Source organism: Mastigoproctus giganteus, chromosome 7, assembly GCF_048544385.1.
Source record: "Mastigoproctus giganteus isolate SK-2022 chromosome 7, ASM4854438v1, whole genome shotgun sequence".
Classification (NCBI taxonomy): domain Eukaryota; kingdom Metazoa; phylum Arthropoda; class Arachnida; order Uropygi; family Thelyphonidae; genus Mastigoproctus; species Mastigoproctus giganteus.
In genome coordinates, this window is record NC_143581.1 from 35,204,938 (window position 1) to 35,219,066 (window position 14,129).

At 36.7% G+C, this 14,129-nt stretch overlaps 1 protein-coding gene across 2 annotated transcripts in view; it reads right to left on the bottom strand.

The window, feature by feature from the left end:
• Positions 1-14,129, bottom strand: part of LOC150082812 (uncharacterized) — a 98,936-nt gene that overhangs the window by 57,954 nt on the left and 26,853 nt on the right. For both annotated transcript variants that reach the window (XM_090376834.1, XM_090376833.1), the window contains exon 2: positions 6,304-6,460. In XM_090376834.1, coding sequence (XP_090232960.1) covers positions 6,304-6,426 — 123 coding nt within the window. In that variant the 5' untranslated portion in view covers positions 6,427-6,460. The remainder of the gene's footprint in view (positions 1-6,303; positions 6,461-14,129) is intronic.

A 14,129-nucleotide genomic window follows, 5' to 3' on the forward strand; every position in this document is an offset into this window, starting at 1 on the left:
GGTTCTAGTACCTCTTGTGTTAGGGGTTTACATAAAAAAAAAAAAGCAAATCCACAGCTATCCCCCTACAAACACACCTTCACCTGTCGGGACTGGTTCCTTCCTCAGCTAATAATAATAATATCAACATCTAGATGTTGACTTATTATTATTAGCTATATGGTGCAAGGAAGCCCGAGGCTTATGCTGCACCAGCTAAAAAAAAAAAAAATTCCCCAAGTTACCCTGAGAGAGAGTCAAAAGTAGAAGGAATCACCAAGAAAGAGAAGAATGATGATATTCAGCTAAGGACCCTGGGTGTACCAAGCCCATACTCACCAGATGTGAGCCCCTGGGATTATAAGTTTGGTCAGGATCAACAGTATAGAAAAAGAATACTCCACAGTGAGTGGCCAAAGCCACTCATATTATAACCTGAGTCCTCATCAATGTATTCTCTTATTCAATTCAATGAACAGTATATAATTATGCTATTCGATGTACAGTATATTCTTATGTTATGTATTTTGTGACTAATGTTCTGTACACTCACTTAATGTTTAGTATACCCAATTCATTTCTCTATTTTTTAATACTGTACTTTATTTAACTTAGTCATTATTATTGTACTGTTTTGTTTTTTTTTGTTTTTTGGTTTATTCAGGCAACTTTGTCTTTACATTACATTGTTAAAAACCCCTGGCTGCTATGCTGTGATGGGCAGTTGCAACTGCACTACTATGTACATGACTATCTATGTTATAATAAATATTCTCTCTCTCTCTCTCTCTCTCTCTCTCTCTCTCTCTCTCTCTCTCTCTCTCTCTCTCTCTCTCTCTCTCTCTCTCAATCAATCAATCAATCAATCAATCAATCAATCAAAGTTGAATATTGATAAATGCAAAGTATGGTAGAGCATTGAAAGTCCGAACATCAATAATCAGTACGAGACAGCATTTATTTATTTTTATGCTGATGCCATAATTTAATTACAGTAGGTGCCGGTTATTGTGATCGCATTCGCATTTGCAAATTGAATTTTGATTCTATTAAATGGCAATTGTAATAAGTGAAAATGATATAAAGATATAAAGCATAAATTTATACTTTTATTTTAACTTACCAATTAACAAAATTAAATATACATGAAAATCAGAAGAATATTATCTACAGGTTAGCAAAATAAAAATAAATTTATGCTTATGTACATAGCTTAATTAATATATACACAGTACTAACTAAACATAACAATTTGTAATCTGATATTTCTGTTCACTGACATTTTTTTTTTTTTTTTTTTGGTTGTAAAATCCAAAACAGCGAAAAAAAAAAAAAGGAAGTGTCAATCAATAACAAAAAACATGGCATGCAGAAATTGCAACTAACATGATATGTCCTAGTGAGATAGGGAGTAAAATGTTTACAACATTTAGATATAGGAATGAAGAGATTCTGAACATTTACAGAGTTTTATTTTATGGTACTGAAGTTATGGTCAGCTTTCTATTTTAAAAGAAAGCAGAAATTTTTAACAATTAATCGAAGATTGAGATTTTAAACAGATTTTCAAAGATAGAAAGTGGGTCTTCATTAGCAATATTTTAAGAGCTTGAAAAGTCAACCATAACAGAAATTAAAAACAACAAGAAAAAAAAAAATTTAATTTTGCATCGAAACTTGATTCAGATGATGATGATGATGCAAAAAAAAAAAAAAACAAAACATGAGAACAGCTATTTTTTTTCTCACAGTTTGCTGTGAGAACAGCAAGGGAGTACCCATCCCTTGAAGGTGCAGTTTGTTGATGTTACTGTAGTTGGGTTCTGGGAGCATCAGCAACTAAGGCCGTATTTCTCCATATATACTGTCTTTAAATTACATGTTCCGTTGTCAGTTTTCTGTCTGCTGGACAAAAAAAACCAGTAGGAAAACCATGCTACCTTCGCCTGAGACCGACTAACTCAGTCATGTTGTGAAAAAGGCCTATAAAAATTCCTCCCAACATTGACATGACACAACCTCAGGTCTTTTACACCCAGGGTGGGGAGGATGGTGATTCTACCAATATATACACAGTACTAACTAAACATAACAATTTGTAATCTGATATTTCTGTTCACTGACATTTTTTTTTTTTTTTTTTGGTTGTAAAATCCAAAACAGCGAAAAAAAAAAAAAAGGAAGTGTCAATCAATAACAAAAAACATGGCATGCAGAAATTGCAACTAACATGATATGTCCTAGTGAGATAGGGAGTAAAATGTTTACAACATTTAGATATAGGAATGAAGAGATTCTGAACATTTACAGAGTTTTATTTTATGGTACTGAATACTGTCCAACTCAAATATCCTTGCTGAAAAGAGAGAGATCTGGCAGCAAAGAAACAATGTTCGAAAATGGTACAGCAAAAAATAAGTAATTATTTTCGTTAAAGGCCTATACACATGTATAATTGTGACTGAAAGTTCCATTTCTTTTACCTATCAATAAAAATACATAAGTACAATTTAGTGCTTTTATTTCTAAACTAAACCTTTTTTTTTAGTCTCATTAACTGTATTTTTGATAGGTTCGAAAATCCGAACAAATCAGAAATTCGAATTACCCCCTAGTCCAATTAGTTCAGATTATCGACACTCTGCTGTACTGTTTAAGGTTTATGCCTAAATGGATGTCAGATGAACTAATGAGACTAGTGGCAGATAAAAAAAATGCATGGGATGCATACAAAATATCAGGCGATACACAAACCTAGGATAAATATAATCTAGTCTGTAATCAAGTTGCAATGGAAGTTAGGCAAGCGAAGGCAGATTACGAAAAACCTTTGAACACGCATGCTAAGATAAACAGCAAGGCCTTCTTTAGTTATATAAACTCTAGAAAGAAGGGAATGAATCAGATTGGTCCACTTGATATCGATGGTTCAACTGTTGATGATCCTGCTCAGATAGCTGATAATCTGAATGAGTATTTTGCGTCTACATTCACATATGAGGAGTTATTAAGGGAGGATAATGCCAGAAGTTTATCAAACTGTTGCTTAATGTTGGTTGCTTAATGATTTTGCAATAACTGAGAGCAAAGTGGAGGAGAAATTGTTGAAGTTAAACATAAGAAAGGTGCCTGGGATCTATCCAGTTATATTAAGGAGGAAAGGAAGTAAGCAAACCCTTAATTATAATTATGAGAGCATCCTTGGATTCAGGAGAAGTCCCCGTGGACTGAAGATGTGCAAATGCATCCCCCAATTCACAAAGGGAGATCTAAGGGTGACACGAGTAATTACAGACCAGTTAGTTTAACTTCTGTTCCAAGCAAAATAATGGAGTCACTGGTTAAAGATGCATCGCAGGATCATCTTAGACAAGACTGCAGTAATAATTCACACACAGCATGGGTTTGTTAAGGAAAAGTCTTGTGTGACAAATTGGATTGGATACTATAATCTGGTTACAAAGGAACTGGATGCAAAAAATAATTTTGATATCATATACTTTATATCAATGGATACTGCTTTTTGTGGACTAATGTTATTAGTGGAGACCCCCAGGGTTCAGTGTTGGGCCTACTGAATTTTTGTATATTTATCAATGATATTGATGAAGGTATATAAGGCTTAATGTCCAAGTTTGCAGATGATACAAAGGTTGGCAGGGTTGTTAATGAAAGTAATGGCAGTGTGCTACTGCAACAGGATATAGAAAATTTGGGCAGATGGGCTGAGAAATGGCAACTGAAGTTTAACACTGACAAATGCAAAGTACTACATATGGGTAAAAGTAACCCCAGAGAAATGTACCAACTGTATGGAACTACACTGGGTGGTAGAAAATGAAAAAGACCTGGGAGTAATTGTGCAGTCAAATATGAAATTTTCTGAGCAGTGTAGTCAGGCTGCCAGAGCAGGCCATAGGGTATTGTCAATGATATACAGGAATTTTACTAATAGGAAAAAGGAGGTGATTATTCCTTTGTATAAGGCAATGGTCAGGACATGCCTTGAGTACTGCACACAGGTGTGGAGGCTTCATTTTAAGAAGGATGTAGAGTTGCTTGAGCGAGTACAGAGAAGGGCAACAAGATTGGTGAGGGCAACAAAAGGGTGGTCTTACCAAGAAAAGTTTTAAGTTCAGCAAATTGCTGCATCTGGAGACTAGGCACCTGCAAGGTGATCTGATTGAGGTGTATAAAGCCTTGAATGGGTTGAGCAGTCTCAATTCTAATGGCATCCTTCCTCTTGCTCACATTACAAACCTGAGGGGGGCATAAATTCAAATTGAGGAAAGACAGTTATAGAATAGATGTGCAGAAATTTGCCTTTTGCCAGCAGGTAGTTGATTGTTGGAACAAACTTTGATCTGTCGTTGTGGAAGTTGATAGCATAAATAAATTCAAGGAGGAACTGGACAAACATATAGACGGATTGGATGTGTGAAATATGTTTTTTTTTTTTTTTTTTTTTTTTTGGCTGATGCTACATAAGATTGCTTTCCTGCATCACAAGCTTCAACTACTACTATAATCTGGTGTTTATTGTTCCAAAAAATTGTATAATGCGCTTTTGAAGCCAGTCCAAGTGTCTCCTTCAGTTTGGTTCATGGATTCTTCAAACAGAGAATCTAGCAGCAACTTGCAAATTTGAGGTTCAAAAAAAATTCCTGATTTCATTTTTTCATGTGAAAGTGATGGGAGTTTAGTGCAAACATACATACTTAAAACAATTTTCTTCTTCATTCAGGGCTTAGACAAACTGTTTCATTAAACCTACCTTTATATGCAGAGGGGGTAACAGTACTTTGTTTCAATATAATAATGACTCATCTTTAATGCTCTTTGAAAATGGTGTGTCAGTCTGTCTTCGTGGCCACACCTTCCTTTACCAATGTTCACTTCTTGCCTGACTATTCCACTTGCAAGAAAGCAAGGCATTTTTGTGTAACCAGAAAAACAAGCAGAGAATTGTGTCAAAAATTTCCACCCACTATCCAATCCCTCTAATGTTAAGCTGCTTTTGAATTATTTTCAAAAGCAGCTTAACATTTTCCTAGTTTTAAGTATACCAAATGGGCTACAGGAATGGATGTATATGTGTTTCCGTTATGAAGGAGGATTTTCTTTAATGAGTCAATGAATAGCCTCCACTCTGTTACCTGGCAGAAAATTCTAAAAAGTTCATGACTGCAGGAATGTTTTTGCATTATTGCAAAAATGGAACACCAATTCTTTTTCGCAGTGTTTATACCATGAAAAGACTGTTTCTGGGACTAGCTGATTCTCAGATTTCAGTCTTATTCTTAAAAGATCTGAAGAACATTTTGGTTGATTTAAATCTCTAAATCTAAATAATTTATATCATTTTCTAGATCACAAATATCAGATCTGGGATCTTATAGCATATGTTCAAGAACAATTTGCGGAAGTGCAACTGGTAGTTAAAGTTATTATTATTATTATTATTTGGTTTTTAGGAGCATTAGCAACTAAGGCCATATTGCTCCGGGAATATGCAGTGGTCATTCCCTGACCTTTCCGCATCCTCCGTATTTAGTGGTGACGGCTCGAACCCGGTCTAATCAAGAAGCATGTGCTACGAACTGCTGCTCCTTCCCACCTGGCTACGGAGGTGCGGTAGTTCAAGTACATGGGGTACTGACCTTACGGCTGAAGCAATTTTGTTGGGGTACAAAATGCTCTGCTTGTTCTTCAAGTTATAATGTTATCAGGTTACCACTGGCATGGCAAATGTCATGGCTTTCTTTTTACCACATTTCCACAATCACAAACCTCCTACACATGTACAGCACTTTATGATGACCCATCTTTTATTTTGGTCACCTAATTTAATTCCAAAAATATGCAGCATATATATTTTTTACAAATGATATTATATCCTACCTTTGTTTCATTATAACATAGTTACCACAAATGTAACAGAATATTTATGTTCTACACTACCACAAGTTGCCATTGTCAAAGACACAGAATATGAAAACCATGTTGAGAAGCAGATATTAGTTAATACATCTACACCAGAAACAACTCAATGCAGAAGAAACACTTTGCAAGTTTATATAGCTAGCTTGTATATCTAAGAAAATAATTCTTACTGCTTGTAAAAAATCTGTATCTGATAGGTAAAAACGGTTTGGATTTTTAGAATTAGCACTAAAAGTACATCCAGAAACAACATGAAATTTGGAAACATCAAAATCTACACAGACCCGTGTAAATAACCACAACCATGTCAAAGAAAAATAAATATTTACCCTTCATGAAAAAAAAAAAGAAAAATACTATATGAAACAGAAAAATATTTACCCTGGTAACAGTATAGAAAGATGGAGAATGACTTGTATTAAAATCTGATGGAATTTTATAAGATCTCCATTTTGACAATTGATCTAATCCATTTTTAGAAGTACTTCTTTCTGTGTTACTCATTGTCTTGTAACATCATGTTATACATATTATATCCCTATAAATACAAAAAAAATCTAATTTTTAAATCCATCTCAAGTAGTAGTAAAAAAGAAACAGTGTTATAAAGAAAATTAAATCATGCAAAAAATATACACTTTAAATTACTGAATTTTACATATACAGCAGTTACAGCTGATATTTATACCTTAATTTAAATAAAATAAGTGTTCAGAATAATGACACATTTTGGGCTGACCTTATTCTGACAAAGGCCTCCGTAGCCGAGTGGGCAGGAGTGGGAGTGCATTAGCACACGCTCTTTGAGTAGACCGGGGTTCAAGCCCCTGACTGCTGAGTATGGTCAATCTGCCAACCCGCACTGGACCAGCATGGCAGATTATGGTCCATTTCCCTCAACATGAATTGTTGAGGAGGCTTCCATCCTGCAGTGGGTTGATAATGGCTGCACTTTACTTTTTTTTACTTTTTATTCTGACAAAGTATGGGCTTGGCACATCCAGGGTCCTGAGCTGGATATCATCATTCTTCTCTTTCTTGGTGATTCCCTTCTACTTCTCTCTCTCTCTAAGGGTAACACAGAAATTTTTTTATTTGGCTGGTGCAGCATAAGCCCCGGGCTTCCTTGCACCATATGGCTAATAATAATAATAATAATAATAAATCAATTTTCTTTTTCCTTACACATTAAACTGTGCTAATATTAAATTAAGCTAATTTTATGGCTAATAATAATAATAATAAATCAATTTTCTTTTTCCTTACACATTAAACTGTGCTAATATTAAATTAAGCTAATTTTGCTGTTTTGAAGAAAAAATAGGCAATGAAAATTGCAGTTCCTTGAAGCAGTCACTGACATTCTCTCCAGTATGACAAGCTAGGGATTGCTACATGGGAATCTAAAATGCTGATGGAACTGATATTCAGGTTGCACGTGAGTTAAATGGATCAAATTTCTGCAAAGTCCATCATTCTGTGACAACCAAATCTTCTGCTTGCACCTTCACAATGGTGGGACTAACCCCGGGTATAATCTCCTATGTATAAGTCCTGAAATACAGTACCTAATATACTGGAGGTGACCACCTAGGTGTTAATGGGTGGTCACCTCCAATGCCACACCTCAAACCTAATAGGGTTCAAGGAGTGGCATTCCCACCACACAAAGGAATACCACCATCTGTGTTAACAGACAATACTAGGTGGTAGAATGATTTTTTCAACCAGTGCAATACCACCACTTTGCTTAATGGAAGCTTGAAGTAGTGAAACCTATGTTGAGTCTCCAGAACAAAGTTCTAGTAGCATCCCGTCTCTTCCATCATCCAGTATGATTAATGTCTTTTGAGCTTATGATGGGCATTATGGAAAAATTCGATATGCCTCACATTTCAAGGATACAGCTCAAAAACACTGTTTGCAGGCTGGCCACCAGAAAACTATTGGTAACCCTCTAGGAGGCATCTGGATCAGATAGTGTATAATTTTGCCATCTCTACTCTGCCAGATAGTGACTGGAGGGAATCCAATTGTTATGTGTATGCAAGGGGGCATTGTTGAGGCCACATTATGTCAAGGAGCTAGGTATATTCTTGCCTTGTATACACCATATCCAAAAATTTCATTACTTCATATAACAAGTCCTCCCCACCTTTTCTTACTACTGAATGCATCATTGACTTAATTGGCACATTAATTAATATTCTAGAAGTAGCTTTATAGTCCTAGTAACATTATTTAGTTTATTTTGAATTTAGATAGAGATTTTGTAGGTTATTACTTAGTATCAGCAGAACCTTGTACTGTTCCAAACTTTCTGCCACTGTTATAGTATATTAGATCGATATGGAATAGGGTAACGTATATATCTCAAACTTGATAGCATAAGTTACAACATAAAACTAAGTAGCGTAATGTGTAGCACTGTATTAGAAATCTATTAGCTTAGTATAGTATTGTCAATTAATCAATTAAATTTATAAATCTTATAAATATTCATTGATAATTAAAATTTTTTAAACGGAAATCATGGCCCAGACTAGAGCAGCAAAGCAACATGCACAAAGCTGTGGGAATGCTGTGGCTCTGGAGATAACCGAAGGGGGGGTCGATTGTCCAATGCATGACAGTATAAAAAAAATGTACAAAATGCGAAATATTTGCAGACCTTTCTGGAACAGGACATAATCTAATCAAGGAAGATGTCTTTGTGTGTGCTAGGGTGTCTATGAGAGTTTGAAGAGTCGGGGTAGATGCCCTCAAAGGAATTCAAATAGTGAGCCCAGAAAACTCTTAGCTGCCCAACTCAATGGCAGATCTCACTCTTGTGCATCAGAGTTGTTGTTGTTGTTATTTTGGTTTTTAGGAGCATTAGCAACTAAGGCCATATTGCTCTGGGGATATGCGGTGGTCATTCCACGACCTTTCCACATCCTCTGTATTTGGTGGTCACAGGCTTGAACCATGGTCTAATCAAGAAGCGTGTGCTACGCACTGCTGCTCCTGCCCACAGAGGTGCCGTGCATCAGGAAACACAGCAGCAATCTTTAAAGCAGAATGTGGTGGTTCCACAGGAGTTAGTTATTGTTGGTGACTCAATTGTCAGGAAAATATATTGTGCAAAAAGGAGAGGTGGAATAGGACCAGGGTATGTCAGCCGGGGCAAAGGTTGATGATGTAGATATCACCTTTTAAGAGCACAAAACGTGATATTGTTGTTTAGGTTGCCATTAATAATATTAAACGTAGGAGATCTGCAGAAGTACAGGACAATGTTGAAAAACTTTGCGAGTTAAGGTTAAAATTGAAAGTGTCTGCAATTCTGACCAGACATGATAGGAGGGCGTATATGATGAGAGCCTTGTCAATCAATTCGGCCATGGAGAGAGAGTGTGCAAGGCTCAGGGGTAGAATTTTTCTCAGCATGGTCTGTTCTTGTTAACAGGAGAGATTGCTTCTACAGGGATGGGATACACTTAAATAGAAAGGGTGCAAGAATATTTGCTGATGCTATCAAGGCAATGTTAGGTGGGTTAAAAAACTGGTAGCTTGGGGGATTCACAGACAGATTAACAGTAGCCACAGGCAGATGTGGCAGTAATTCTTGCACTGCTTCGATTGGAATGAGAGGCAGCCTGGAAAGCAAGTTGCTGGGGATTTCAGGAACTGTTGGGAGTCGTTGTGAAACAAATAAATACTTGGCCTGTGTTAGGGTAACTAAGAGTAGGAACAGATACATGTATACTTGCATGTACACCACCACTGCTAGGAGTATAGAAAATAAATTTGATGAATTTGAAGTGCTGAAATATTGTTGGGATATCAGACATTATACACATCTCTGATATAACAAATGCAGAATTGGAATTTAGGGAGTACAATGTGTACAGAAAGGATAGGAAGAGAGGAGGGGTTATGCTGTTAGTTAAGAAGCACATAAAATCTAAAGAAGTGCATCCAGTTGACCTAGATGGACAGTGCAATGTTGAGTCAGTTTTGTGTGACAAAAGCACTGGGAAAGCAAAAATGAGGGTAGGAGTTTGTTGTTAATGGCCTAATGACTCTGATAAGTACATTTAACAATTATACAGAGAAAGAGTGGGACAGTGAATCAGAATGCCTTATAATGGGAGATTTTAACTTTCCAGATATTGACTGGAACGTGGGTTGGTCACGCGCACACTATCAAGACTTTTGTGGATTTATTGAATGATTGTTTTCAACAGCAGCATGTTCGACGGGCAACCAGAGGGAGTAATACCCTTAATCTGATTATCAGCAGTGATTATTCGTGCATTAAATATTTACAAATAGAGGAATCACTAGGTGGCAGTGATCACAGTGTGCTGATGTGGGATTTACTTAAAGATGTAACTACCATCAGGGTTAAAAGGAAGGGTTTTTGCTTTCTTAAAGGTGATTATAGTGGTCTCAGAGATTTTTTAAATTCAATACAGTGGCACCAACTGATGATGTTACCATGGCAAATTCTAAATGGGAAGCATTCAAGGAATTAATCTTGGATGCTACAAGGCTTTTCATGCCAACTAAGAAATACTGTTTAAGCCCAAATGGATTTCAGATGAACTAATGAGACTTTGTGACAGAGAAGAAAAATGCATTGATGCATATAAATTATCAGATGACACAGAAGTCTATGGTAGATATAAGCTAGTCTGTAATCAAGTCACAAAAGAAGTTAGGCAGGCGAAGGCAGATTATGAGAAATCTTTGGAAAAGGATGCAAAGAAAAACAGACTTCTTTAATTATATAAACTGTAAAAGGAAAAGGATGATTCAATTTGGTCCGATTGATATTGTTTGTTTGACTGTAGATGATCCTGCCAAACTGAACGAGTATTTTGCATCTCCATTCACACAAGGAATTCTGTAAGGAAGTGAAGAACAGAAACTTATTAAACTCTAACAGGGAGCTAAATGATTTTGTAATAATTGAAAGTAAAGTGGGGGAGAAATTTTTGAAGATAAACATAAGAAAGGCACCTGAGGTGGATGGGATCTATCCAGATATATATTAAAGGAGGCAGCAAAGGAAGTAAGCAAACCCTTAACCATAATTATGAGAGCATTGTTGAACTCAGGAGGTCCCCATGGACTGGAGATGTGCAAATGTACCTCCAATTCACAGAGGGGATCAAAGGGTGACATGGGTAATTACAGACCTGCTAGTTTAACTTCGGTTCTGGGTAAAATAATGAAGTCACTGGTTAAAGAAGCATTGCAGGATCATCTAAACAAGACTACAGTAATAATTCAGACATGGCATGGGTTTGTTAAGGGGGTGTCTTGTCTGATAAATTTGATTGGATACTATGATGTGGTTGGTCACAAAGGAACGGGATGCAAAAAATAATTTTGATATCTTATACTTGGATTTCAGGAAAGCTTTTGATACTGTTGAACATGGAAGACCACTGTACAAATTGGAGAAGTACAGCATTAAGGACAAGTTGCTGCAATGGTTAAAAGGATTCGAAGATAGATAAAAAGTTTTGGAGATGGATAAAATGAGTGGAAAGGAGAGTGTGGAGAAGTGGGAGAGTGGTAATCAATGTACATTGCTCTGCGTGGACTAGTGTTATTAGTAGAGTTCCCCCAAGTTTCAGCGTTGGGTCCATTGTTGTTTTCTGTATTTATCAATGATGATGAAGGTACATCGTGTTTAATGTTGAAGTTTGCAGATCATACAAAGGTTGGCAGGGTTGTTAATGACAGTGTGCTACTGCAACAGGTTCTAGAAAAGTTCGGCAGATGGGCTGAAAAGTGACAACCGAAGTTTAACATTGACAAATGCAAAATACTGCATATGGATAGCAGTAACCTTAGAGAAATGTACCAACTGTGTGGTGTTACACTTGGGGTAGTGGAAAATGAAAGAGATCTGGGGGTAATTGTGCAGTCAGATATGAAGTTTTCTGAGCAGTGCAGACAGGTTGGCAGGGCAGGGCAGGTCATGAAGTCTTGTCAATGATATACAGGAATTTTGCTAGCAGAGATAAGGAGGTGATTATCCCCTTGTATAAGGCAATGGTCAGGGCACACACCTTGAGTACTGCATACAGTTCTGAAGGCCTCATTTTAGGAAGGATGTAGAGATTTGATAGAATGAGTACAGAGAAGAGCAACAAGACTGATGAGGGGAACAAAGGCATGCTCTTATGAAAAAAAAAAAAAAAGGCTTAATTTCTGCAAATGGCAGCATCTCCTTATACACCTCAATCAGATCACCTGCGAGGTGATGTGATTGAGGTGTATAAGGCCTTGAATGGATTGAGCAGGCTCAATGCTGATGTGATTCTTCCTCTTGCTCACATTACAAACCTGACGGGGCATAAACTGAAATTGAAGAAAGACAGTTGTTGAATAGATGTGCTGAAATTTGCCTATAGTCAGCAGGTAGTTGATTGCCGGAACAAACTTCCATCTGTCATTGTGGAAGTTGATAAATTAAATAAATTCAAAGAAGAAGTGGATAAACTTTCAGAGTGAATGTTTTTTTTTTTTTTTTTTTTGGCTGATGCTGTATACGCTTGCTTTCTTGCATCATATGCCTCTACTAAAGCTAATGTTAATAGTCAAACTAATAGAACAAATTTATCTGTGAAAAGATCTAAACCTCCAAAACACGTCCTCATTCATTTCACAAGTACATATGGTCTTAGTTCTGATCTCAATGATGTCCAATTCCATTTACAGTCTGCCAAACCCCACTTACTTTTCCTAACAGAATCTCATAATTAGTGGTTGATTCAACCATTGCTTATCTTAGTTGTGCTAAATATTCTCTATATGATTCCTTTCACTTAAAAGGTGGTACTTGTGCATATGTTCACATCTGATATTCCTTGTCAGAGACTTAGTAATTTGGAATCTCCTCTTTTCAATCTTCTCCGCCTTAAAATCTTTCTACCCTGTTCTGTGAAATTCATCTTTTGCTTCTATTGTGTGTACATTGCTTCTATCGTATTGCATGTGCACCAATGGTAGGAGTATAGTTAATAAATTTGATGAGCTTTAAATGCTTGTCAAGAAATCAAAGGCAGATATTGTTGGGATATCAGAGATATGGTGTCACACAAACATAAGCAGTGCAAAATTGTAATGTGGGGAGTACAATGTGTACAGAAAGGATAGACAGGACAGGAACGGAGGAGGGGTTATGCTGTTAGTGAAGAAACACATAAAATCCAAGGAAGTGCATCCAATTGATGTTGGTGGACAATGCAATGTTGTGTCTGTTTGGTGTGACAATCACTGGGAGAGGAAAAATGAGAGTAGATGTGTGTTATATGCCTAATGAATCTGATAAGTATAATGAGAAATTCTGCAGAGAAATAGAGTGGGCCAGTAAATCATAATGTCTTATAATGGGGGATTTTAACTTTCCAGATATTGACTGGAACTTGTGGATTGGTCACTCACACACACACACACACACATACACACACACTAGCAAGACTTTTGTGGATTTATTGGATGCCTGTTTTCTAAAGCAACATGTTCGAGAGGCAACCAGAGGGAGTAATACTCTTGATCTGATTATCAGCAGTGATTATTCATGCAATAAAAATTTGCAGATAAAGGAACCACTGGGTGACAGTGATCACAATGTACTCATGTGGGAATTACTTAATGATGTAACTACCATCAAGGCTAAAGGGCTTTTGCATTAGTAAAGGTGACTACACGGGTCTCAGACAGTTTTTAAATTCTGTATGGTAGGATCAACTGATGGGAAGAGGGAAGGGCTTTTGCATTAGTAAAGGTGACTACACGGGTCTCAGACAGTTTTTAAATTCTGTACAGTAGGATCAACTGATGATGTTACCAATGTTGAATTCTAACTGGGAAGCGTTCAGGGACTTAATTTTGGAGGCTACTAGGCTTTTCATTCTAACTAAGAAATACTGTTCAAGGTTTAGGCCTAAATGGATATCAGATGAACTAATGAGGCTTGTGGAAGAGAAGAAAAATGTATGGAAATGCATATAAAGTATCAGGCGACACAGAAGCCTACGGTATATATATAAACTAGTCTGTAATCAAGTCACAAAGGAGGTTAGACAGGCGAAGGCAGATTACGAGAAAACTTGGCAAAGGATGCAAAGAAAAACAGCAAAGGGTTCTTTACTTATGTAAACTCTAGAAGGAAAGGAATGAATCAAATTGGACCACTTAACACA